The sequence below is a fragment of the Pararge aegeria genome, chromosome 3 (genome assembly GCF_905163445.1).
Source record: "Pararge aegeria chromosome 3, ilParAegt1.1, whole genome shotgun sequence".
NCBI classification, from domain to species: domain Eukaryota; kingdom Metazoa; phylum Arthropoda; class Insecta; order Lepidoptera; family Nymphalidae; genus Pararge; species Pararge aegeria.
In genome coordinates, this window is record NC_053182.1 from 8,461,481 (window position 1) to 8,487,098 (window position 25,618).

Genomic DNA, 25,618 nt, shown 5'->3' on the forward strand with positions numbered 1-25,618 from the left:
ACAGAATTCAGAACATAGAAGCATTAAAAACCACTATTCTTTAGTCGTGTTTCTCGAACTGGCGGTTAGTCATTTCATTCTATTTAGCAGTTGACAGTAATTAATTTACCTCTTATGTTCTAAAAGTTTACCATAAAATTAAGCAAATTGGAAACATTTGTGAGCTAGCAACTTTGTTATAAATACTGAAGTGAGACGTGCGCAGGGCGTTTCCACTATTTTTAAAAACAATGCACTGCACGCAATAATGGCTGAATGAGGGTTCTGGATGATCTTGATTCTGTGTCAGCATCATCTAACATTATTGATAACTTATGATTTGTATGTACGCTTCGTAAGTGCCTGTGATAGGTCTATAAGAATAAAAAAATTCTGGATTTGAATTTTGAATTTAAATATGAACCCGGAACATCAAACGGAAAGATCTCATAAATTCGAATGGTATGTTGCTGTTAGGTTATATGTACAGGCACTGAGCAATTTTATAATAACGTATTGGAATCTAGCTTGTTTGAGGAGCTAGATATTACTGACGATACATTTATCGTAATCAAGCCGTACATATCCGAAGAAAGGATACCATTAGTGAAATAATGTAAAACTAAGTACATTATTAAGTTACTAGCATAAAGGACTTCCCGGATATCAGGGAAGTAACCTACCAATGACTTTTAGTGCTATTACATGAAGTATCTTGAAATCACATTTACATACACGTGTATGTGTGTGCGTATTTTTAGGTCACCTTTCTACAGTTAGGTACCCATACATTTTCTTAAAAGTATTGAGCTCAGGTAAATGTTGCGACAATACTTTTATTATCATGAATACTGTATGTTTCGGTATTTTCGAATTGCCGAATAAATATTAGGTATATATAAGGACGCGTTCCCGAAATTGATAGTATAAAAACACACTACTATTTATGCACGGTCCTCTCTCAGACAACTAAATTCAACCTTCTTTCAGACTAAAACTAAAATAATATTACTATATGATTTTTACGTATCATATTTTAATTATATTTGTCATTTTATTATTGTCTTAGAAGTTGCAATATCGATGAAATCGGTGATCAAAAATTCGTTGCGTAGGTACTTTAGGAGGAAAGGGTGGTCAGTGGTTATTGCTAAGTTTTCCGATCAGATTAGTCTACAGTATTGTGACTAAAATTATAAATTTCTACATTCCATATCTATTTACACCTTTCCATCTAAAGTACGCAACGAATTTTTTATACATAAACTAACTACTTACATCTGTTGTATAAATTTGTACCATACAAACTTTAATTCTACGCCGTAGCTTTATGTAAATTTTTTATAGCCTAGTACTTACTTCCCGAGATTACCGCGTTCTAACAAATATACTTTAATACCCTATTTAAGCCCCTTTGTGTACGACGAAATCCCGTGTATTTTTTCAAGTTATGTAAAAAAAACGGGTCCATACATCAAAGGGAAAAAATATTTTTCATATTCGACTGGTAGTTCAATGTGATTTACAAAAAACCAACTTATTTGATTTATATTATTAGTATAGATTTCCCTTAACATGGCATGGAGACCGACACCGCCAATTTCCTCACTCCGGGCTGGTACAAACAAAACAACGATTGACTTAACGCGGGAATCAAACCCACGACCTCGTGATGTGTAGTCGTACATACTAACCACTTGACAGACCAAAACTTTACTAACTTATAAACTTCTTACGCTGTTGCCTTAACTCTAAGTGATAAGTCTGCATTTGCACCTTTAATAAGCCATGTTTTTTTCTTCTATTGTTTCTTTGTATTTTGGGTGGGGCATGAATCTCGGAGAACCGTTGGACGTTGGGGTGCCAAGGTGCTGGAGTAGCGACTTTATACCGGTAAACGTAGCGTTGGTAGACAGTATCAAACAAGTCGCAGGGAGCCGCTGGATCCAAGCGTCACAAGACCGTGATATTTAGAACTCACTTCGAAAAACCAACAGCGGAAGTCAACCGGCTGACATAATGATGATGATGATGACTCTCTGTTGGTCTGTCAATAATAACTTTAAAAAAAGCTCTCGTACACAGTAACAACACAATGTATTGAAAAGATACAGTGGTCTGTTGCCTTTGATTTTGTTGTTGTTGTAGGATGGTAGTTTTAGATGGAAGTGTGTTAACCAAGAAAGGGTAAGCAGGTAATATCCCATAACTGCTGCATAATGTAAACTTAAATTTTTGGGTATGGCTTTGCTGTTAGATGCAGTTAGAAGCCAAAGTCGATTTTAAAATTTTCAATATATAAAAGGTACAAGCACACACAACTTGCCCTAGGGATGTTTTCAAATTTTAATGTCCCACAACTGGAAACAGGAAAGGGTTAAAGAGTTAGCTTAGATTTCTCTCACTGCTTTATTACTGCTTGATTGGGTTTGATTACTATAACATGTTAGTGATTATAGCCAGGATGGATGGCTTTCCAGGGCACCGGTAAGTGCCTTAGCTATTTTCTAAGCCAGGCATCAAATTATAATTTAGTCAGCAAATTATCATATTGGTATAAACAAACTAATCCAAGGTTGAATTTTTTTGATTTTATACATTCCTACGGAGAGATTAAGTTTACTTAATAATAATAAACTTCATAAAATTTTCATTCAATACTTTAATACCAACAATAAATTACTTTAAATTAAATAATGTTGGTTTTCTTGTGGTTTCAGTCTGTCAGTTATTACAACCTCATTACTGGGTGTAATGGACCATGTGTACAGATCACATTATTGATAACTTTATTTACAACAAGATTATAAAATATTTTTATTAAGGATGAATCCAAATTAGCCTCCACATTCATGCAGTTATTTTACTAACTTTAACTCATACAAATTAAGCTGAAGAGCTAGTGGCAGATTTTTTTAAATTGTAAGCACAAGCGCAACAGGATTTCAAAATAATTTAGCTTTGGTTATAAAAATCGGTAAAGTGAAATTATATACCTCCCACTGTTGGGCAAAGGCTGCTCTCTAATGGGCTCTCTGAAGCAGTATAATAATAATTTTATAATATACTTTTCACATAATTCTTATATATCATTTCTAAGAAATCATTAACTAAACTGCCACAAACTCCCTTGCATTTGTATCACACAACTTCAGCAGACCCATAGCTGCATATTAATTTATATAAATAGCTTGGAGCTGCAGGGCGGCTAATATGAATAAACCTTTATAATAATGAAAATAAGCAAATGCTAAAAACACATATATTAGTTTAAGTGTGTGTGACACTTTTATCACAGAATTTAAAACAATATTCAAAACTCTTTTATCTTTAATCATCCCAGTTCACTTGGTGACAATCGTGCCACACAAATGTGCCCTTGAGGGACTGTGGAGCGTCTACCGCTAAGTATAGAGGAGCTTTAGCCCCACGCTCTGGAGAAAAATCACCCATTCCTTTGGTCATGTCGGTTTTAACAAAGCCCGGATGAACACAATTTACAGATATGTCTTTTCCTTGCTTAATAAATTCTTTTTGCTGCACAAACGTAAGGGCCGACAATGCAACTTTTGACACTTTATAATCACAATAATGCCCTCCAAAAGACACATATGAACTCTTTCCATTCTTAGCAGCTTGCAAAAAGTCTTCAACAAATTGTAATATCTCATCAGTAGTGAGATCTTCCTTTACTAATGTGTCGAGCCACACTTGTTTCCTGATGTTTGACAGCAGGCCCCAGTCACTGCTCAGATTAATAATACGAGCGTTATTTGTTAAAAGTGGATACAAGATTTTTGATATTGTAAGAAGGCTATAGAAATTTGTATCCATGAGCCTTTTGGCATCTTCGTAGGATGTAACTGATTTATCGAAATCTAAAACACCGGCGTTGTTCACTAATATGTCGATTCCAGAATGATGTTTAGAAATGTAATCTGCGAACTCTTGTATGCTCGACTCGCTTGTTACGTCTAGGACATGGAATAAAGGGCGGAGGCCCAACTTTTCTAGTTTCTCTACAGCTTGTCGCCCTCTTTCCTCGTTTCTTGCAGTTAGATAAACAGCACCAATCTTTCGACATAGGCCTTTGACGATCTCGAATCCTATGCCTTTGTTACTACCTGTGACTATTGCTACTTTGGTTTCCATATTGTACATAAAAAAATTGAAACAACTTATAATTCACAATAAAAATATAAACTTTAAAAATAAATATAGTATCTATTTATATAATCTTAATTCTAGTAGCGATTGACCTTGACATTTCAGATAGTGTCAATTTGACAAATGACAGGGGACTTCATATTGACACAGATGTCAATTTCAAGTACAGATGACAAAAGTTAAACTTTTTATCTATGATATATTGTTGTAGGGTCGGTTTTTATTGTTCAGCATCACTGGGAGCGGATGAGATGAGCCCCAAAGCTCGAGCAATCAGAAATCGGGGACAGCAACTTAGGTATTGTTGGGTAATCTGGGTTATCTGGGTTAGGGATTAGTCTTCGTCCGTGACCGTAGAGGAAACGTACACGTCTAGACTCTAGTACGTACTTTAGAAATCGAGGACCTCGTCTTCGCCAGTCGTCCGGGTCGTAAAGTATGTGTTTGGGGAACCACCAGGCGCTGGTGCTGAGACCCTTCAACCGCCAGGGGTTCGTGCCAACCTCCCTAGCGCAATGGTCGGCAATGTGGTATTTTATGTGGGAACAGAGAAAAATTATAATTTCTGGTTTTTTCTAATCTGGTCTCTGACAAAGACGAGACGACAAGCAAATTAGCGTTACGGTCGTTGCCTTGTAAAAACCGATTAGGGTTATAATATGCCTGCCCTACCCCCAACAGCAGGTTAGCTGCTAAGCGAAACTGCAGCATAACTTACCTCCTTGTGAGATTGCAGTCGAGGGGTTAATTTGTTGTGTCATCTGGACATGCCATTCGTTGACTTAGAGACGAAGCGAGCCACGAGTGTAAAGTAACATATTTCTCAGTAAATAAAATGCGCTTTAATCTGAAATTGTGCGACTATATGATATCAAATTACTTTCTTTGTGCGTCTTTAAGGCTTAATTAAAGGTAGATTCTTTATATGGGGGCATCAACGACAAATATTTTTTAGTAAACACACCGCCTGCGGTTCATATAATTGCGTGTTCAGTAAGTGCTGCAGCAGCAGATTTCTTTGACTCACAAATGCTTAGAATCGGAATAACTTTTATCTCTATACTTAGTCAATAAAAAAAAAATATTACTGTATTTATTTATTTTTTTCTTAAACATAAATAATCTACAAAATAAAATAAAAGGCTTTAAATTCATACAAGACTAGGAATAATTATTTAAATTATGGATACAGTGCATAATTTCAAATTCATGTTTAAATATTTTGAAATCATTATTTTTTAGACACGATCATTGAGAGGATCATTGGATCAGGAAAAAAATAAATATCGTGTATTATAAATTTACACTGAGATATTGTGTAAAATCACTTCCGCTGTATGTTTGATTCATAAGTTTGGTTTTGTACATTATACATTATTTTGTACAAGTGGAACCGCAAATACAAATAAAATATACGTTACGTGAATATATATAAATAACATAAAAAGGTTGTACTTTTAATGAAACAGCAAACATAAGCTATTTAAAGGTGTAGGTATACCTCTTGTATTTAACACAATTTTTTTGTCATTTCACAGTACCTATCTGTTGATTTGTAAGTTTCTAAGCATTTTAAGTATATTTTTAAAAATATCTAAGGTTAAGAGACCGAAATAAAAAAGAAAATACTACTAGATTCAACAATTAATTACCTATTCAAGGTACAAATCTCGACCCAATAGTGATCAAATATTCCATTAAAGCTTAATGTAAAGAAACCACGTAAGACGTAACAGTGTCATTTTGATCATTTATAACAATACATTTTAATGCTGTTGCAAATTACGAGCATAATCTCAAACGTCACGTGCAAAACTGTTCGTCAATACAGCACTCCTCAACGGCATCAGATGCGCAAAAATAATGACAATGCATTATTGTTCTGACGTCCACATGATACCTTTCCATTACTTCTATACTAATAACTGAAAATGAGATTACGATGCGTGCGGATCGTACATTTCGATTCGTAATGTGCGTTCAGCTTATTTTTATATATATATTATTATATATATAGGGGACAGCAAGACTGAACTCATACTTTCACACTCAAAATCATCACACATTGGTTCAAATTCGATTGTACACGAAACTCTACAAACTAAATTGACTGGTGATATTTTTGACGACCTCGCTGGCGCAATGGTGAGCGATGAGTGTTAATAACTTTGGGGGGTTTCGAGATCTGGTAGGGACAACTTGAAAATATATTATTTCTGAAGTTACAATGTAAGGGAGGCTTTCGCCGTTCCTAGTTACCACCTTAGACGTGCCTTTAAAAGTTTCAGCGTTCGGGTGGATTTACTGAAACTGCCTTACCCCTAACTTCCCGCCCGCTAGCATCGTAGATGGCATCATCATTTACCACGAGGTGAGATATCGGTAAAGGCTTTTTACGCTAGCTTGTAGTGGCGTAAAAATGCAGCGGTAAATGCGAGGAAAGGACTCTCACTAAGGACGCCAGTAAGGTACGGTACGATAAGGGAATAGGAGGGTGACGACTGTACTGATCTGATCGGAAGTTGCACCCTTACTCACCTACTGTTATTTATCCACGTTTGTTAGATACACCGTAAACTTATTATTGTAATTCACCATTCAATTGCCCGGGCTCATCTCAAAAATCTCCAGGTTGCTAGCAGGTGCAGGTGCACACACTTTCGAAATTGTATTAGTAAGAATTTAAAACAAAATAAATAAATAGCACTACAGTTAACTTGCCAATTTAAATAAGTATAGAGATTTGTGTACAACTAAATTGGCATTAATATACAACGTGGAAATGAAAAAAGAAATAGAGGTTCATTATTTACCGTCTCTGAGACCTATTTGTCATACCGAAACGCTCATAGTTTTTGTGTAAACCATTGCCATAGTATTTACAGAAAGAAATTAGATACAGCCCTAACATCACTTGCAAAAGTAAAATCAAGTGACTTCTGTCACTTTATTAGGTACCCGCCGCGTAGTGTAGGTACTATACACGTGTCGGTCATCTATCTTCAATAGAGTTGCCATAAGTAAACACCGAGAATGTTTTAAATTGATTTGTATGGTGAAATAAATGCTTCTTTTGATTTAATACTCAGGGACCCTTGACCAGTATTTCGTAATTCCGTTACACGTTGTATAACTAAATATTGTTAAAATATCCTTATAAATTAGAATTGCCTACTACATAGATTTAAAGCATTACTATTTAAATAGTCCAGATATGCAATAACTTGCAATAAAAATCATAAATTTTACGATTGATATTCAAACAATTAGTCTATTACACTCAACCAAATCAGCAAACTGAATGTTTATTTTTAATTCGCGCACCAAATGCAATGGATTTGTTTTTCTTTTCAAAGAATTAGTCAATTTTCACCGCAGCGTAAATTTTTCTGATAAATGTGTATGCGGCAAAGAATCCAATGGTTCCAGTTAAAAGCCAAAACGTTAAAACCATGAGGCCTGAAAAGAAACACACTTTAGTAAAAATCAAAACCAATTACAATCCTAACATATAAGAAACTAAGATATTACGAGTAGGTACAATATTTTTATTTAGTTAGTAAAATTATTTAAGATTATAATAACCACAGCAAATTCTACAAGGGTACTTAAAAAAAATAGTACCTGTGTAACCAATGTAAAGTAAGGTGGGTATGAACTCCGTTATTTCCAGTTTTGTGAAGAAATAGAATATTGAATAAACGAGAATATAAACAGCAGATCCTCCAGATATGATAAAGCTTTTCCACCACCAGTGATAATCCTTAAAAGAAAACCAAAAAATAATTAATTTCTATAACAACTAATAATAAATATGAAGTTTCTGTTCTACTGTTTGACCGCGCTAATCTCAGGGACGACCAGTCAGATTTAAACACATTTTTTTTTCATTTGATAACCCAATTTATGCGAAAGGCGGTAAGATATTTTTTTACTTCACCACTAGTGTTGAAAAGGAGATGAAAGTTTGTGCCAAAGTTTGTCATTTTTCAAGTTATTATTATGTTATGTAAACACAGGGTAATTTCCACCAATCATCATAATCCTCACCATTATATTAACCCAATACCGGTTCACTACGGGGCACGAGTCTCCTCCCACAATGAGATGTCGCTAGCAGTCCGCACCAATCCGCACTGTAGCCTAGTGCGGATTGGTGGACTGCGTGAAAGTGACGAATATTTATTTTTATCAGATTTTTTGACTATACACAGACACGGGGTATACGCAGTGTTTGTGTATAGGAGTATATTATGATTAAGATATTCTAAGGCTTGGTTCCATAGAGCGATTGACTTCGCTCAGTCAAAGTTAGTGCTAACAAGACACGTTATGATTCTTAGTTACCTACCTATCTGAATAATGCCTTTGGTTGCCTGGGCTATAGACAATGGGCTAAATACGATAATATTTATTTATATTTTATATTTAAATTGTACCTTTTATCTTATCTCATTGTATTTGCATTTCTTTCTTATGATTTTTCTATGTTTTGTACAATAAAAGTGTATTCATTCATTCACTCATCTTATGATTCTAATAATTAATTGTAACTGTATTTACCTCACCACAGAGTTGAAAGTACACCATCACGATAGAAATCTGGGATACTGATATAACTAATATGCAAAACACTAAAAACAGGAACCCAAAAAGATAGTAAAATTGATTTTCCCATAGAGCATTGAATATGAAGAAAAGCTCTATAAACACAGCACCAAATGGTAGTATACCAGCCATCAAAATACTGAAATTGAAAATATGTACATATTAATTTAAAAAAAGAAAACAAAAAATGCTTATAATATTAAGAAATGGTTATATGTATTCCTTTTTTTATTTACCGTAAACCTATAGAATGTGTAAATGAAAACCGAAATAATACTTCACAGGCTATGGAGGTGCATTATGTACTATCTCTAAGACTTATCGTTGAAACCGAAAACCTATTAGTGTTTGAGTGAAACAATACCATATTTTTTACTGAATAAATCAGATACAGCCCTAAAGTCACATGCAAATGAAATCATGAGAGAGAGTAATTCTACGCGATCGAATCAGAAATGTGGAGATTCGTAGAAGAACCAGATTTACTGACATAGCTCAACGAGTCGCGAAGCTGAAGTGGCAATGGGCCGGGCACATAGTTCGGAGAAAGGATGGACGTTGGGGTCCCAAGGTGCTGGAATGGCAGCCCCTAACTGGTAAGCGCCGCGTTGGTCGACCCCCAACGAGGTGGACAGACGACATTAAGCGTGTCGCAAGTAGCCGCTGGATCCAAGCGGCTCAGAACCGTGGAATTTGGAACTCCCTAGAAAAGACCTATGTCCAGCAGTGGACGTCTACCGGTATATATGATGATGATGATGATGCATCGTTCAATATTATTTCGTAATTCGGTTACACGTTGTAAATATAATATTTAAAATGGATCTTTTTAACTCTCGCGCTCGTATGTTATGATTATAAAAACTTTGTACTATCTAACTGGCGGTACACTCGCTAAGTTCTATTTATTGTTCTACAAACTAGACCGAAACAAATGTATTTATTCTCAACTATCATCAAATATAACTATAAAACCATAACCATAGCTTATTTGAAAAATACCTATGAGAAAATAAGAAAATATAAAATTATTCTCACCATACGTATGTGTTCATATACCAAAGTTGTTCAGGTACTTTTCTAGGTATAAAGTTTGTTCGCACGGGATGTTGAAACGGCTGCTTACGACACCCGAAATAATAGCCTAAATATACTAGGGGCAGCGATATACAAAACCATAGACACAATAGAGCCATCATAGTTGAGAAAGGTACTGCCCCACTGGAGTGTTTACCCATAATGAAAAAGTTTAAAAAGAAACAAGTCCCAAAAACGATTGCTGGATAAAGTGTGGCAGTTAGGAATGCTGCATGCTTCCATTGTTTTCCTTTCAGAGTGTTATACAAGCGAGCTGAGTAGTAACCAGCAATTAGACCCATAAACACGTAGAGGAATATTGCAGCTGTCATTAGAGCTCCGCGGCTAGCTGGTGACAACATTCCAAGCATAGCAATTACTGAAAAAAAAATTGTTGATTTTTTAAAGCCATGCTTTTCATAAACGCAACATATAAAATCGATATCAGATTTATGTATTTCTAAATCAGTCCTAAAAATTTTGCAATAAAAATATATCCAATTACAATTTGTGAATTGATTTTTGATTTTTAACATGTTTTGCAATCTTAAACTAATTATCTCTATTTCCCTAGTACCAAGATCTAAGTCTAATCTTTAATGCCTAGATAGTATATAAACATCATTAATATTTTTAACAAATTGAATTTTTAATGATGTATTAATAATTTTAACAAATTTCCTTAACTGTAGTAACTATAAATTGAATTGAAACTATGAATTGATAATTAAACTAACCAATAGTTATGAGAGACATTAGAAAAATTTGTATTCCACTTCCAATCACAGCTGCAAAGAGCATTCTTTTCGGAGGTGGCCTGAATACATCTCCATGAACTAGTTTCCAACCTGTTTCTTCAATCATATCTTCAACTTTTTCGTCAGAGTTATATCTAGCAATGTCTCTTCTTAGTGTTCGAACCATGATCATTGTGAGAATACCTGGAAAATAAGGGGTGTACTTCTAATTTAAGAATGCCCTAAAACTTAAACATGTCTTAATAGTTAAGTCTTTTTGGCTTAATATATTTTAGGATCCTTACAATCAAATACCGATACTCTTTCGCTACTATTTATAAATATGTAGCCATTATATTGTGAGGCAAAGTAAATACATAACAAAATTGGGAATTGTAATGTAATACACAAGTTTTTATAAATTTTCGTATTATAAACACCTTTTCACTAGTTTTTAGTGTAAAGTATGTTTCACAACAAAAAAAAACGTGTTTTAATATAAAAAGATGTCATCTTTATCAATGTGTGTTTTGGTGAGTTTATTTTAAAAGCACACGTCACTACAAAAATGGGATATACTTGATATGATTGTTTAACAATTCTTTGCTTCTTTTAAGACACACTGCAAATTGGTAATTGACCTGGATTTACATCTATCTTCACCACCTATAGTTTGAGTAACTTCAAATCAAGAGTGAATATACATAATCTAGGCAGCGGGTTAACTAGTGAGGGAGTAGGGCAGTTATATTGAGCCCATACCCCTCATTTGCTTCTTAGCGACATCGTACTGCGCTACGCTAAATCGCTTAGTGGCACGGCTTTGTCACAGAACAATTTCTGAAATTATAAAATTGCCCCTGCTGGGAATCAAAACCGGGAACTCCAACTTAAAACCGCTCACCGCTACGCCAGGGAGGTCGTCAAGAGGCGAATAAGGGAATATAACGGAAAACGGGCAGCAGCTGTAATACTTAACCAGCTACTGCGAATACCAGTCTGCCCAGCGTGGTGATTATGGGCAAACCCAATCTACCTTGGGCTGCATCGTCCCAACTGCTCCTTATGTGATTGCAGGCAATCTCTAGTCTATACAACAAACAAACTGAACCTTATCTCTGAAACCGAAACACTAATAGTTTTGAGTAAACCATTGCCATAGTTTTTACCGAAACAAATCATATACAGCCCTAACAGAAAACAAGTGCAAAAGTAAAATCAAGTGACTACTTTATTAGGTACCTACGCGTCGCGTAGCAAGCGTAAGTAAACACTTGTAATGTTTAGAATTCGTTTGTATAGGAAAATAAATATGCTTTTTTTGATTTAATAATGTTACAGGATGATTCCTTATGAAATATACTTATGCTCCCTTCAACAGTCTTTCGTAATTCCGTTACACATTGTATATTTAAAAAAAAACACATATTTTAATCAAATGTATATAGCTTAAAAGACTAACCTGACAGGAAGAAAAGTACCACTATTGAATTGACAATAGAAAACCAGTGAATTTGCACATCTTTCATGCCTAAATAAATATCCCATCTTGATGCCCATTCTATATCAGACTCTCCCCACTCAACCGAATATGTGAAGTACAATTTTGTTCCTGTGTCTTCATTAACAAGCTGTGGCCTTGGTTCAGATGGATAGCCACATGATTCCTCAGCAAAAGTCAATTCAGCTTTATCTACTGAATATGTCTCCACTTCAAAACCTACTACTCTATATGAATCTCTGTAAAAGTAAAAAATGTTATTGAAAACCCTACTATAAGATATTTAATTGCTTTATGTACAAATATCCACACCTAGGAAGAATAGAATAGTAATGCTAATGAAAAATTAGTAAATGTATAGAGTATGAATTCTTAAACATTTTTTATGAAGAAAGTTTACATTTAAATAAAGTCAGAAAGAAAAATATTTTGCAGTTTGAGGTTGGTAAGTATATTATACATAGTGTTTGTATTCTCTTTGTTTTTAGAGGTGTTTATTTTTAATTTTTGCCAACCAATGAACACTACTAAGTTATTGTCAAATGTACACAGTCCAGGTAGGTACTAAAAATCAAATAATAAAAAAAGGAATGCATATTTAGAGTTTTATAATATACAGACTTTGTAAAAATAATTAATACAGAAAACAAAAGTTCATAATAGTTTCATGTAAGATCTCATTATTGCGGTTATCTTGTGTTTTCATTTAATGTTTACTAGCTGACCCGTGCAAATTCGTCTGGACAAAATCGGTTATTACCGGAAAACACGAACAAAATAACATTTTCTAAAAATGAATCCTAGCTAGATTGATTTATCGCCCCCCCCCAAACCCTCCTGAATACTAATTTTCATGAAAATCGTTGGAGCAGATTCTGAGATTCCAATTATATATATATATATATATATATATTTCGGCAATTCTTGTATATATATATATATATATATATATATATATATTTCGGCAATTCTTGTATATATATATATATATATATATATACAAGAATTGCTCGTTTAAAGACATAAGATATAATCTTTGGTTAAATTTTATGAAAAAAAAAAACCTGCTATCGCTTTGTCAAAAAATTTAAATAAATCGTATCTGGATCTCAGATAATGGAGATCTGCATTTTCACAGACAAAAATCAGCATCACCGACTGTCACTCCCTGATTATAATATTCTTTTGACTAGTCAATTGAGTCCGCAATAAAAAAATAGTTCTGTTTCCAGACTTAGTCATAAGCATCATTCGAAAAAATATAAGAAAATCAGTATAAGTTCACATTTGTAGACTAACAAATTGTATCAACAATTTTTTTGCCATTGTTCTTTAATAGCACAACAATATTTTGTCAAGAAAAGCAAGTGGACTTACTGACTGTGCTTGTGGTACTTAAGAAGTAACTTCAAATGATTATTGATATATGCTTTGCCCTTTGACATGAATCCAAGACGGTAACCTTGTTCTATGCTTCGTTCTAAAGTGTCAGCATTTATTATTTTAGTTGCAACTGGTAAATTATCCACTAACCTGAAAGTAAATTAGAAATTCATTTCAGAAAACACCTAGGTAGGCTGAAACAGGTAACTTTTAGTGATAAGGTTGCCTTTTGCACATACTTATATTTAAGTAAGTGTTTCCTGTGTGTGTTTCCTATGTTCTGCAATAAAGTTGTTTAAATAAAGTAAAACACAACATTTATCATTTGTTAATTGCATCTGCAAAAAAATTTAAGTTAAACAAATCAGTGAAACATGTTTCAGTATTTCAATTATTTTTGTATAAACTTGTTTATTTATGGAGGTTTAATTAAACACAAACATTGTTTAAGATAATTCATTATTTGTTGTGATATTTCATGTGTCTTTAAATTTTTATTTTAGGTAACTTTCTTCACCTAATAATAGTTACTGTTTAATTGCTGTCAATTCAAACGATATCATAGTAGATGTAGGATGGATATCAATGGATAATCACACACTTAACAGTACAGTAGTTTAGTAGGTATGCTTGAAACACTTACTTTGTGTTAATAAAACATAACATAATAAAGTATACTTACAAATGCACAAAATATTCATGTTCAATGCGACTTGCAACTTTATCAGATTCATCAACATTCCAATTCATTGGATTATTTTGCTTATGGCAGAGGAGTCTGCATTTTATATTCTCAGCCATGTGTATTTCATATGGAGTGTTTACAATTCGGTCACCTCGCAAAACTTCACCCAAATTCTCCGATTTGTATTGGAATGTTCCATTTTTGGGTATACAAAGTGGTAAAGAATAATATTCATATGGTAGTTGCGTGTGTATACTCGTCATTTTAACAGCTCTAACTTCAATTCTTTGCCCCTTTCGATATTCAACCGGCGCAACGCCGGGTACATAGAAACCATAGCAAAAGATAATTAAATTCCCTACAAATATTAATGACTGAATCTGAAAAGAAAACTGAAGAAGCACATTATTAGCCGTGATAACTCTCTCTAGCAACTACATAAATCACATCTATATAACAGATACTTACTGTAAACATATTTACTAGTCAGTTTTGAAGAATCGGAACCAAAAATACGCAAACATAATATTATTTTTTGCGAAAGCGGAATTTTAAATATTTTATTGTGCAGTGGACAGTACGTACAATTAATTTTTTATTGACTATTCTGAATCCGAGGGTATTGACATTTCTTGTATTTGACAGACGTCAGACAGCAGCAGTGACCTTTTTAGTGGCTGTACGGTTATGTACTTATGTACCATTGCCTTTTCCCTATGGGAAAGAATAAATAATTTAAAAAAAAGTAAATTTTTTACAGCTCAGGTGAGCAATGAGCAGCTTAATATCTCTATTAAACTTTTTTGAGTGTTTCCAAAGTCAGTCTTCAACTCTTATTGATGGAGCCACATTTACGGCAAAATTATCGGCACTATCATTAACTTAATTAAAAATTATTAATTTTTACCATAATATATAATAAAGTAGTTTTTTTAAAATTTAATATCACTTGCTTCAAATGAGGAAAACATCGTGAGGTAACCATGCCTGGGAGAAACATGCAAACATTATGTTCTCTAAGATATGTGGAGTCCACCAATCCGCACTGGGCCATTGTGGTGGACCCTAACCCCTTCTCATTGTGGGAGGAGACTCGTGCTCTGTAGTGGGCCGGTAATCGGTTTATATGATGATTACCTATAAATTAATGAAAGTTCCTTATAATAAATTATATATATATTTTTTGTCGAACTGCAGGGAATTTTTGGATTTTGGAATTTATAATTTCTGAATTTTCTGGTGGGAGGCTTCGGCCGTGGCTAGTTACCACCCTACCGACAAAGACGTGCCGCTAAACGATTTAGTGTTGCGGCGCGATGTCGCATACAATTAGGGGAGGGTTATGACATTTTCTAGTCTGTGGCTTACTAATCATGAATCTGTGGTAAAAGTAAAATGAGATATCTGTGAATCTGTGTTCCCATCCGTCTTTTGAGGTTTTGTTTTATTTTGGAAGAATGATTTTACTTTATTGAGTTATTTTCTCGAGGTATTCCTTAAAGAATATGTAACTTTAAGTGATAATTGAAATAAAATTGAAATAGCTTTTATATTCATATTGTAAACAAAATATTGAGGTTATTTGTCAACTTGAAAATTTATCAACATGGTTCAGGTATGTTTTAAAGTTTTATTTTCATGGATGACAGTAAATAAAAAATATTTTAAATTTATAGCCTTCCAAAGTCTCATTCATAAAGTAAAGTATTATCTTTGTCTCATTAATCATGACATAGGCCCAGAAGAAACATTCCCTAACAACCGAGACGTTTTTCGGATCAAGTTTTGTATTTTGGTAAATGGTAGGTCTAAACCTAACCAAAAATCTTCAAATGTCTACCTCACCTCCAAAATATTTTCCTGAATGCTTTTTGAACTTTTAGATATCAATTTTATAAATTTGAAATGCATATAAAAAATTTCGGAACCGATAGGATTTAAACCTGCGACTCTGGCAATCGTGGCCTGAGAAATTGTGTAAAAACACTAATAAAAATTATAAAATTTTAGATATTAGTTTTTTTTTCTGGAGCCTAAACAAAACTAAATGAGAGGTTTTAATATTATAATACAACTTGGTCAGACTACAAGTATTACACTGATATATTGATGTGAATAAAAGGATTTAGATAGATAGATAGATAGATAAAGTCTTAATTGCACAAATTAAAAGCGAAAACAAGAAATAACAAAACAATAAAAATATATATAGAAGATGCTCAAAGGTGGTCTTATCGCTTTAAGCGATCTCCTCCAGATAACCCTTTATGGTAGAGAATTAGGTTAGGATTTAGTGTAGTTTGAGTAAATTTTTATTCTATTTAAAGCATAATAGGCACCAATGCGATTTATTTATTAATATTTTCATTAAAATAGTTGTTACTAGTCATTACTGTCACATGTCTACAATCCGCACTTGGCCAGCATGGTAGATTACAGCCATAACCCATTCTGAGAGGAAACCCATGCCCCGTAGTAGGCTGGTCATGGGGTTAATGATGATGATAACTGTGGCATGATGCAACTAGCTCTTACAGAGAGCCGGGCATCATTGTAACTCAGCCTATTGTTCTATTGTAGGGCATGGGCACCATGCTTCTCCAATGCATTATTTAAAACAGTATACATATATATCATACTCATAATCACCAGCTTTTTAACATACCATCTCTTACCATATGTTCCTCTTATGAGAGAGGAAACCCATACCCCTGCTGGGTATTGGTTTCCTCTGAAGAGGAAGAAAGTTAGAGTATAGTATAGTAGTTTTACTATAAATACATAGCTGCTACCATGCTGTTCCAATGCGGGTTGGTGGGTTTCAACAATTACTGTGCACGTAATTCATTTTCATGTTAGTGATAATAACATGCTCTTAGAGGCACAGGAGTTATCAACTTTCTGTATTCAGAATTTTCCGCATTAAAAACCCATTATGTAAAAATTCTTGGCCCTAACTAGGAATTAAACCCTGGAACTCATAATCTGTTGTTGAACATGCTAACATGCTAATATGCTAATATTCTATTTTATATACAGTTATTTGAACTCAGTATTTCTCTTCAGGCTACAGATGAAATGGAACAGCCCGACTTACCTCAAGCTCTGAACTTGCTTAAAGAAATGAACACAAATGTACAGCAAGTGTCACAACTAGTTGATAATATGTTGCTGCGTGTGAAGAGTGGTGAAATATCAACAGATAAAGGTTTGAGTTTTCTAGAAATGAAATATCAAATGCTTCTAAGTTATTTAATAAATTTAACTTACATAGTTTTAAGAAAATGTTCAGGTGAAAAGATAGATTCAGATCCATCAATAGACAGGCTTGTTGAAATACGGACTGTACTAGAAAAAATTCGTCCAATAGATTCTAAACTGAAATATCAGATTGATAAACTTGTTAAAACTGCTGTAGTTGGAACTGCAGAAGATGATCCACAGTCATATCATGCTAATCCTGGTAATCTAGTAAGTAAGACACAAAATAGTGATGATGATAGTAGCACCGAGTCTGAAAGTACTGATAAAAAAGATAAGAGTGGAAAATCAAACATATATATACCTCCTAAGTTAGCAGCTGTACATTTCGATGATAGTATATCACGTAGCGAAAGTGAAAAGAAAAATAAGGAACGAGCAAAGAAACAGTATCTTAATTCAAGTGTTATGAGAGAGCTCCGTGAGGAGTATTCAGAGGCACCAATGGAAATGAGCACAGGCAATCATGTAAAACATTCTATATCAAAATATGAACAAGAAAAAACTGAGTATGAAGAAAATTATCTGACTCGCTTACCAGTTACCAAAGCCGAGAAGAATAGAAGGAAAAAATTGACAACTGTTGGCATGTTAGCAGATGAAATCACAGGAACCCGTAGCACAGCACGTAAACACAAGATTAAGTCTAAAAAGGGTAAAGGGTTCAAAAGAAGGCGTACACATTGATTGCATAAACTATTTTGTTTAATTTCTACTTTCATGTATTAAAAATGAAATGTGATCACATGGGAATACATGTTCAGAAAGTGCCTCATTTGTCTTAAAAACAGAAAATAGTTTGGGTTATGAAGATAGAATGCTTATTTTTTTGCCTAGATATTACAATAATTTAAAAAAAAACAATACTCTTAGCTTATATATATTATTAAATATATTTGCTATAACAAAATAATAAACTTTCCATTTTATGATAGGTACTCATATAAGAATAAAATATTTTGTTTTATTATAGAAACTTGATAGCATTTCAAATAAAGTAGGTATCAATCTGCAAATTCCAATAAAGCCAATAATCATTTTACTGGGGATTTTATTTTACACTAATAAGGTCAAATAACTGATTTGATTCCATCTATCTTCATATTATAATAATATGTAATTCATAGTCTATCAACCTCAGCCCAATATTGTACTGTCCCCATATGGAGCAGATGGCTTAAGATACTCTCTTAGGCATGGTAGAGAACACCAACTATTGGCTTAAGTCTTGGTTGGTACTGAGAATTTCTGGATACAATTCACCATTACCAAACAATTTTAGGCTTTGGAAGAAAATCCAGGACCTCGTAATAAACATCAGGAACATGTCAACCAATAAAGTGGTGAACTAATAATCTCGCCATAATATGGCAAAACTTATCTGGCTATTAATTACTTAAGATAAATTAATGAAACTGTTTGCTGCACTATGTATCATATTTATTTTCTTAATTTAGATAAGCATTTGTAAATAACATGTTAAAAATAAAACTACATTTTATAAAACAGAATATAACTACAATATACAGCTATTTTACATATATTATCTTGAGTTGTAATGATCTATAAGAAGCAAAGTATTCACATGTGATGAACCATTTTTTTGTATGAAGTTTTAATAAAAGTTATAAATGTCCAGATTTATTTTTTATTATTACAAAAATTCCGACAGGCTTAGAGATAATAAATGATATTACGTAAACAAGCTTACCAGTGCTAATGTGGATAAATTGGTGAAATTGTAACACCTTAAGCAACCTGTAAAGTAGGGTACATATAAGCATAATTTGTATAATGTATAAATTAATAGAAATTAACTAAGACATGTTATTATGAAAGAATAGAAAGTTTTAGCATACAGGGTACTCCATTTGACTTTGCACTTGCACAGTATATATTTTGAGCTCCTATTAAAATTAAATAATATCATTTGTTAAAATGCAAAATATTTGTCTATTATTTAAGCTAACATTTTTAAGAAACATACCTAATAAATACTAAATATAAAATTCACCACCTTTTATGGAACTTATTTGCTGCATAACTAGTAAAAACGTCCAGGAAGGTGCTACGTTACTTTAATAGCTTATGTCATAAGTACTGTTAAAATGTATTACAATATTTTTATTTATGTAATGACTGTCAGTATTTATTATGTTATACCTATATTTTATTCCTTAGTATATATATTTCAAGTACACTAAAACTGGTATAAAAATCAATGCTAAAGAAAAAAAATCTTAGTGGCAGGTCTTTATAAAATATGCATTATTTTTTTTGTAACACAATTATATGATTTATATTATATTGAAGTCTTTGATCAGTAAGTACCTACTTATATTATTATTGAACAAATTTATTTAAAAAGATTATATCTTTTACAGTATAAACAGCTATTTTTAGATCACTTTGGTATGTTTTGGTACATTATTAATTTTTTAATTTACATTATTGATTCAGTTATGTTCAGCTATTTAACTCAGAGCCTTTTTTTTATTTCACTACAAATAAGCCCTTGACTAAGATGGTAGCGGATTAACCTGTTAGGGAGTATGGTAGTCATACCCCTTATTGGTTTCTACGCGTCATCGCACCGGAACACTAAATCGCTTAGCGGCACGTCTATGTCTGTAGGTCATAATAATTTGTGCTAATAATAATTCAAGTCTCCTTTAGGCTGTTATTACTATTATTATTTAAGACAGTCAATTTTATTTAGATAAGAGTATTGTGTACAACGGAATCAACACAAATGACTGCGAACTTTATATTCAAAACCCTATAAAATATGTACGCTGCTTAACTATCTTGAATTATTTTAAGATTGTTGATCTTTTGTTATAAGTTATAAAATAAATTTCAATTTCCGTTGTAAATTATATCCAGAAACAGGGTCAAAATTTTAAATTATGTACTCAAGTGGAGTATCATTTTAAATTCTCTCTCGGCTCGTTTTGTAGACATTTCTATAGATTAAAAATTAAAATATATTGACGTAAATATCAAAAAAGAGGAAAAAGAGTTACATTGTTGTAAATGTTACTGATAATATTAAACATTTTATGTACACTGGCTAGCAGTTTTTAAGAATTCGTGGGTGACTAAACAACTTGGCTATGCTACACCAAACGGATATTACGATCATATTATTTTAATCACACAATTGATAAAATTAATTATGTACCTTCATTGCCTTCCAAGGCTCGGAAAGTTCAGTTTTAGTTTTACTCACTCCTAGCTGTTGTTTCTTTCCACTAAGTTTATAATCTTCTTTAACGTTTTTTCTTTTGATTATAGTTTATATTCCCTACCGTATACTCAATTTTTTTCTAACTTGTCTTATTATGTACTTACCTAAGCCAAGTTTCCGTTACTTTGTACGTAAAGTACGTTTTAAAATTAGAAGAAAAACAAGTGTGTTTAGTTTTTCTAGATATAAAAGGATTTTAGTTTGTTTTTTATTTAGTAAGTATGTATGTTTTCATTATTTTATCAATAAAATTTACACTAAAAAAGTAGTTAAAATATTGCTTACGTTTAATTACTAAGTAAGAAAAAAAAGGAAGGACTTTACTTTTCGGATACATTAATTATCGAACAATTGCCTAGCTGCTACATATAATGGAAATATAGAAATAAATAAAAATTGAATTATGTACTGAAAAGTAGCCTAAAAGTTAAAATGATTAAGTTAATTTTTTAAGGTGTTTTTTTGCATAATTTTTCAAAGTTTGTTTAGTCGGCCGACTGGCTCAGTGGGCAGTGCTGCTGCCTGCTTTCTGAGTCCATGGCCGTGGATTCGAACCCACAACTGGAAAATGTTTGTTTGATGAACATGAATGTCTTTAAATGGCTGGGTGTTTATCTGTATGTATATTATAAGTATATATGTACATTTAAACTATTCAGCAGTCATCTTAGTAGCCATAACACTTTGGGGCTAGATTGCGATATGTGTATTGTCGTAGTATATTTATTTATTTAAGTAAGAAAACAAGAAGACAAAATTCTTAATTTTTTACCTATTTACAGTTCTTACTGTTGATTAATATCATTTAAGTTTTGAATTATTCGAAATGACATTAACGTAAAAGAGTCGCAAGACACTACTTTATGACGATTCTGGCGATAATTCACCAAGTAATGAATACGCATGCGAAATCTTAAATCAGGTATATATATATATATATATAAACCTCAGCCTATTACTTTATCACTGATGGGTTCAGGCCTCCATCCTGCATTCACCACGTAACACCAATGCGGGTTGGTAAGTGTTTAAAAAATATTATCACGTAATATTATTTACGTGATGTTAATTTACATAAAAATAAACGAAACGCTACGGTATTTTATATTGAAATAAAGAAAAATGGATAGGTAGGCATGATTTCATTGTAATATGCCAGCTATGTGTTCTACCAAACTCTAGTTTTAGTTTTGATTATTTAATGTGAGTTTAACTGTATTTAATTAATATTGTTTAGAGTTAGAGTTGAAGAATTAAATCGCGCAATCGTGATTATTTCTTTACAAATTGTTTATGGTTAGATTGTTTCTTATTTGTGGTATTATTTTGTTTTTGGTTTCTATTAGGTATATATTTATTGAAAGAACTCTGTCGAAATATTGTTTAGTAATAAAATCAGTGATTATTTTTATTCAATATACATGAAGGTTGCTGTTTAGGTTGATGAGTTTTCGTTAATGTTTACTACAATCATAAGTTTGGTTTTCTTTTTATTTTTTATTATTTTTATAATTATTAAGTAACTAATAAATAAAAATTCATAAAATGCAGTTTCATTTATTTGCGACTACAAAGAAACGGTTGGAAAATCTTGAAGGCCTGTAGCGGGATTGAAGGATTTGTAACGGAACAGTCTCATTTCCCGTATGTGACCAATGGGCGTGTGTGTGTCCAAAAATTGATAGTCCCCTCTAGGAGGTGCAGTCCCATGGTTATGCGTGAGATCCGACCGGATCACTCTATTCATCAGCCAAGATGGCGATGCCATCGTCAACTATTACACAAAAAGGTTTTGCTTAATTATTGCAAACATTTATTCTTTTTAGATACGATATAATTCAGTCCTATATGGCAACGAATTGATAGAACATAAAGTTTAAAATTCTGAGTTTTCAGTGTGAAAACTCAGAATTTTAAACTTTATGTTCAATGGTATAATGCAATATGCATGCATACCTAATAGCTCTTGAGAAACTTCAAAGGTTCGTCGCAGTCACAAGCAAGATAACTTTGGCCGTACGCATCCCATCCACATGTGGGCAAGATACGCTTATCTTGCCCACATGTGGATGGGATGCGTATCATCGATAACCTGCTGTGGTGAAAAGCGATGCAGCACGGTTTGGTTGGTCTTCAGTAAGCTAGCACAGAACTGGAAAATCTGATACTTGATCATGATATGATACTTTACAAACTAATATGATCGGTTGATCGGTTCGGACCGAGTTCGGTACGAACTTTTCGGTGCCATGTGCGTTTTAAAAATTAAATATTAGTGTTTAAGTATTCAACGGTGAATGAAAACATCGTGAGGAAATCTCACGCCTGAGGGTTTTCTTTTATAATCTCAAAGGCGTGTACACTAGGTCCAAACTTGGCGCGCGTGGTGGACTATGGCTTAAACCCTTCTGTAGTCTGTGCCGTGTAGTGGGCCGGTAATGAGTTGAAAATGATGAACTACCTACCGGTTTTGCGAAAGTTGCCCGCGGGTTCCTATAGTCCTCTTGCTGTGTAGAAAGATAATCCATGATACCAAATTCAGGAGGGAGTTGCGCAAGGTTTGCGTTTTTCATCAACTTATTTCTTCCAGGAGTGCTAGTAAGGAAAAATAGGAATAAGAAATACAGGCACAATAATTATTAAAAATCATCAAATTCAAATTCAAAATTTCTTTATTCATGTAGGCCTATCACAGGCACTTATGAAGCGTTCATATATATTTGTTTACATAATTGTAACGGGATGGTGATAACTTCGTTCGCCAACTTAAATCTAAAGCTACGAGGGTTCCAAACGCGCCCTGGTCTAAGAAGAGCCCACAACAAACTTAGCCGTAAATTTAAATTAAGCTATGAAGCTAGAGCAATTCACACCCAAGCTTTTTTATCGTTTAAATAATCCTTAATATTATAATAGGATTTTTCTGTAAGCTTACGTTTTATATAAACTTTGAACTTATTGAGAGACATCTCAAAGATTTCATTTGGTAATTTGTCATAAAATAATATACAATTGCCCTTGAATGAATTTGCAGTTTTGTATAGCCTAGTAAACTGTACAACGAGTTTATTTTTGCTTCTAATATTTATATTGTTACAGTCCATTTTCTTTTTAAATTTTGGTATGTTTTTATGAATATAAATTAAATTTTCATATATTTACTGACTATGCATCGTCATTTTTTTAACTTCTTTAAATTTATCCCTTAATGACTCTCTTGGGCCCATTTTATATATCGCACGAACAGCCCTTTTCTGCAGGACGAAAATAGAATCTATATCAGCAGCATTACCCCATAATAAAATGCCATAGGACATAATGCTGTGAAAATAACTAAAACAAACAAGCCTAGCAGTTTCTATGTTTGTCATATGACGAATCTTTTTTACCGCGTATGCTGCAGAACTAAGTCTGTTCGCTAAATTATTTATATGTGTGCCCCATTGAAGCTTAGCATCTAAAGTTATTCCTAAAAAGATTGTCGTATCCACCAAATCCAACTCCTCATTACGTTGTACAATGGTTTTTACTTGTTTAACATTCGGTAGAGTGAATTTAATACTCTTCGTTATTTTCCGTTAAGAGCTAAGTTATTAGCCTCAAACCATTGTACTACTTTTGCGAGACATATGTTTACATCGTCAACATTTTTCACGACGTTTAATTTTAAACATCAATGATGTATCATCAGCAAACAATACTATCCCGTGATTGTCCTCAGCTAGGAAAGGATGGTCATTCATGTATATCATCATAAGTCCGCATTGCAACCTTCTGCAGCACTTCTAGACACAGGCCACCTCTCTGCTCTCTGCTCTCATAGGAGCGCGTAGACCTTCCATGCTGCACGGTGGGCTTTAAAGATCACATTAATATAAAACCAGGAATGTAAGATGAACATGTGGAATTGGACACTAGTAATTCATAACGCATAAAATCTAATAGGTACCTATCCCTTCTTGGACTGATTCGGGAATCTATGACATTAATAATAAACCATTACGCTTTTTGTGATTTCAAAAACTACAAACAATAATTTTTTCAACTCACTCTGTACACGGATAAGACGTAAAATTCACCAGAGGTTTAAAGGAATATACTGGATCTGTTTTAGTAAATACTTGCTCATGCATATGACGAGTTTCAGTTTTACCAATGCTCTGGTCCTGATCACCCCAACGCAAGTACGTACTCAGGTGATTACTCAGTTGATCACGATAAACGTAATTGTCTTTTTTTTCCGCATGAATTTGGAAGTCCCAGTTCTCAACTTTAACTTGTTGACCATATCTATTTTTCGAAAACAGAATTTGCTGGGGCTTTTTGGCCATAGGATTCTTAGTCCTCATTTTGTATTATTGAAAGGTAGGTAAATCCAACTAAAATATCAACGATTTCCTAAGTTTTGTTTTGCTTACAGAACCTATTTTTTTGATTTAAAAGTCTCTTTCATCTTTATGTCACAATCCTTTTAAGCGAAATCAATTATAACATCAAAGAGGATATAAAGCTAACCTAACCTACGTTACTATGAAATGTACCGCAATCGCGAAACAGTAGGGTGGCCTATTTAATCTGGGGTAAGACCAAAGGATAGGTACTCAGATAAAGGACCTGTTTATCTGAGAATGGATAAAATGCCATCTTCCGTTAATAACCTATAAATCCATCACAAGCCGGGCCCTTGGCGTGAAGGCGGAAGAGTAATAAATAATTCAGGAAATACCTAATAATTGTTGGCACTAGAATTTTCAACATTAGCTTCCTACCTAAGCAAAGAGTTCTTTAAATAAATAACTAATAATTACCTATTGTATTAGATTATATATTGATATAATGTACCTACACATTTCGCGTACCCGTAACATACCTACTATTGGCTCTGAAAGTAGTAACTACATAAAATGTTTTAAGTACCTAAAATCTATTTATTACATAGAAATAAGAGTGTCTCTGTAACTTATAAAATC

The 25,618-nt window shown here is 33.2% G+C and overlaps 4 protein-coding genes across 4 annotated transcripts; 1 reads left to right on the forward strand and 3 right to left on the reverse strand.

Moving 5' to 3' along the window:
- Positions 1-2,623: 2,623 nt before the first annotated feature.
- Positions 2,624-4,234, reverse strand: LOC120637399 (carbonyl reductase [NADPH] 1-like). Its single transcript, XM_039909225.1, has one exon. It carries the CDS (start codon positions 4,138-4,140, stop codon positions 3,310-3,312), a length of 831 nt encoding a protein of 276 aa, XP_039765159.1. The 5' UTR covers positions 4,141-4,234; the 3' UTR covers positions 2,624-3,309.
- A 1,079-nt stretch (positions 4,235-5,313) lies between these two features.
- LOC120637083 (transmembrane 9 superfamily member 4) lies at positions 5,314-14,729 on the reverse strand. The gene is made up of 9 exons (XM_039908711.1): positions 14,606-14,729; positions 14,135-14,529; positions 13,447-13,602; positions 12,031-12,308; positions 10,569-10,772; positions 9,793-10,210; positions 8,710-8,893; positions 7,771-7,909; positions 5,314-7,605 (listed from the first exon to the last, which is right to left on the reverse strand). The coding sequence occupies exons 1-9, from the start codon at positions 14,612-14,614 to the stop codon at positions 7,505-7,507; spliced, it is 1,884 nt and encodes a 627-aa protein (XP_039764645.1). The 5' UTR covers positions 14,615-14,729; the 3' UTR covers positions 5,314-7,504.
- Positions 14,730-15,535: 806 nt separating this feature from the next.
- LOC120637309 (neuroguidin) lies at positions 15,536-18,244 on the forward strand. The gene is made up of 2 exons (XM_039909090.1): positions 15,536-15,752; positions 17,204-18,244. The coding sequence occupies exons 1-2, from the start codon at positions 15,744-15,746 to the stop codon at positions 18,083-18,085; spliced, it is 891 nt and encodes a 296-aa protein (XP_039765024.1). The 5' UTR covers positions 15,536-15,743; the 3' UTR covers positions 18,086-18,244.
- A 3,971-nt stretch (positions 18,245-22,215) lies between these two features.
- On the reverse strand, positions 22,216-25,062 carry LOC120636976. Its single transcript, XM_039908555.1, has 3 exons — positions 24,699-25,062; positions 23,114-23,243; positions 22,216-22,422 (listed from the first exon to the last, which is right to left on the reverse strand). Exons 1-3 carry the CDS (start codon positions 24,995-24,997, stop codon positions 22,216-22,218), a joined length of 636 nt encoding a protein of 211 aa, XP_039764489.1. The 5' UTR covers positions 24,998-25,062.
- Positions 25,063-25,618: the final 556 nt, after the last annotated feature.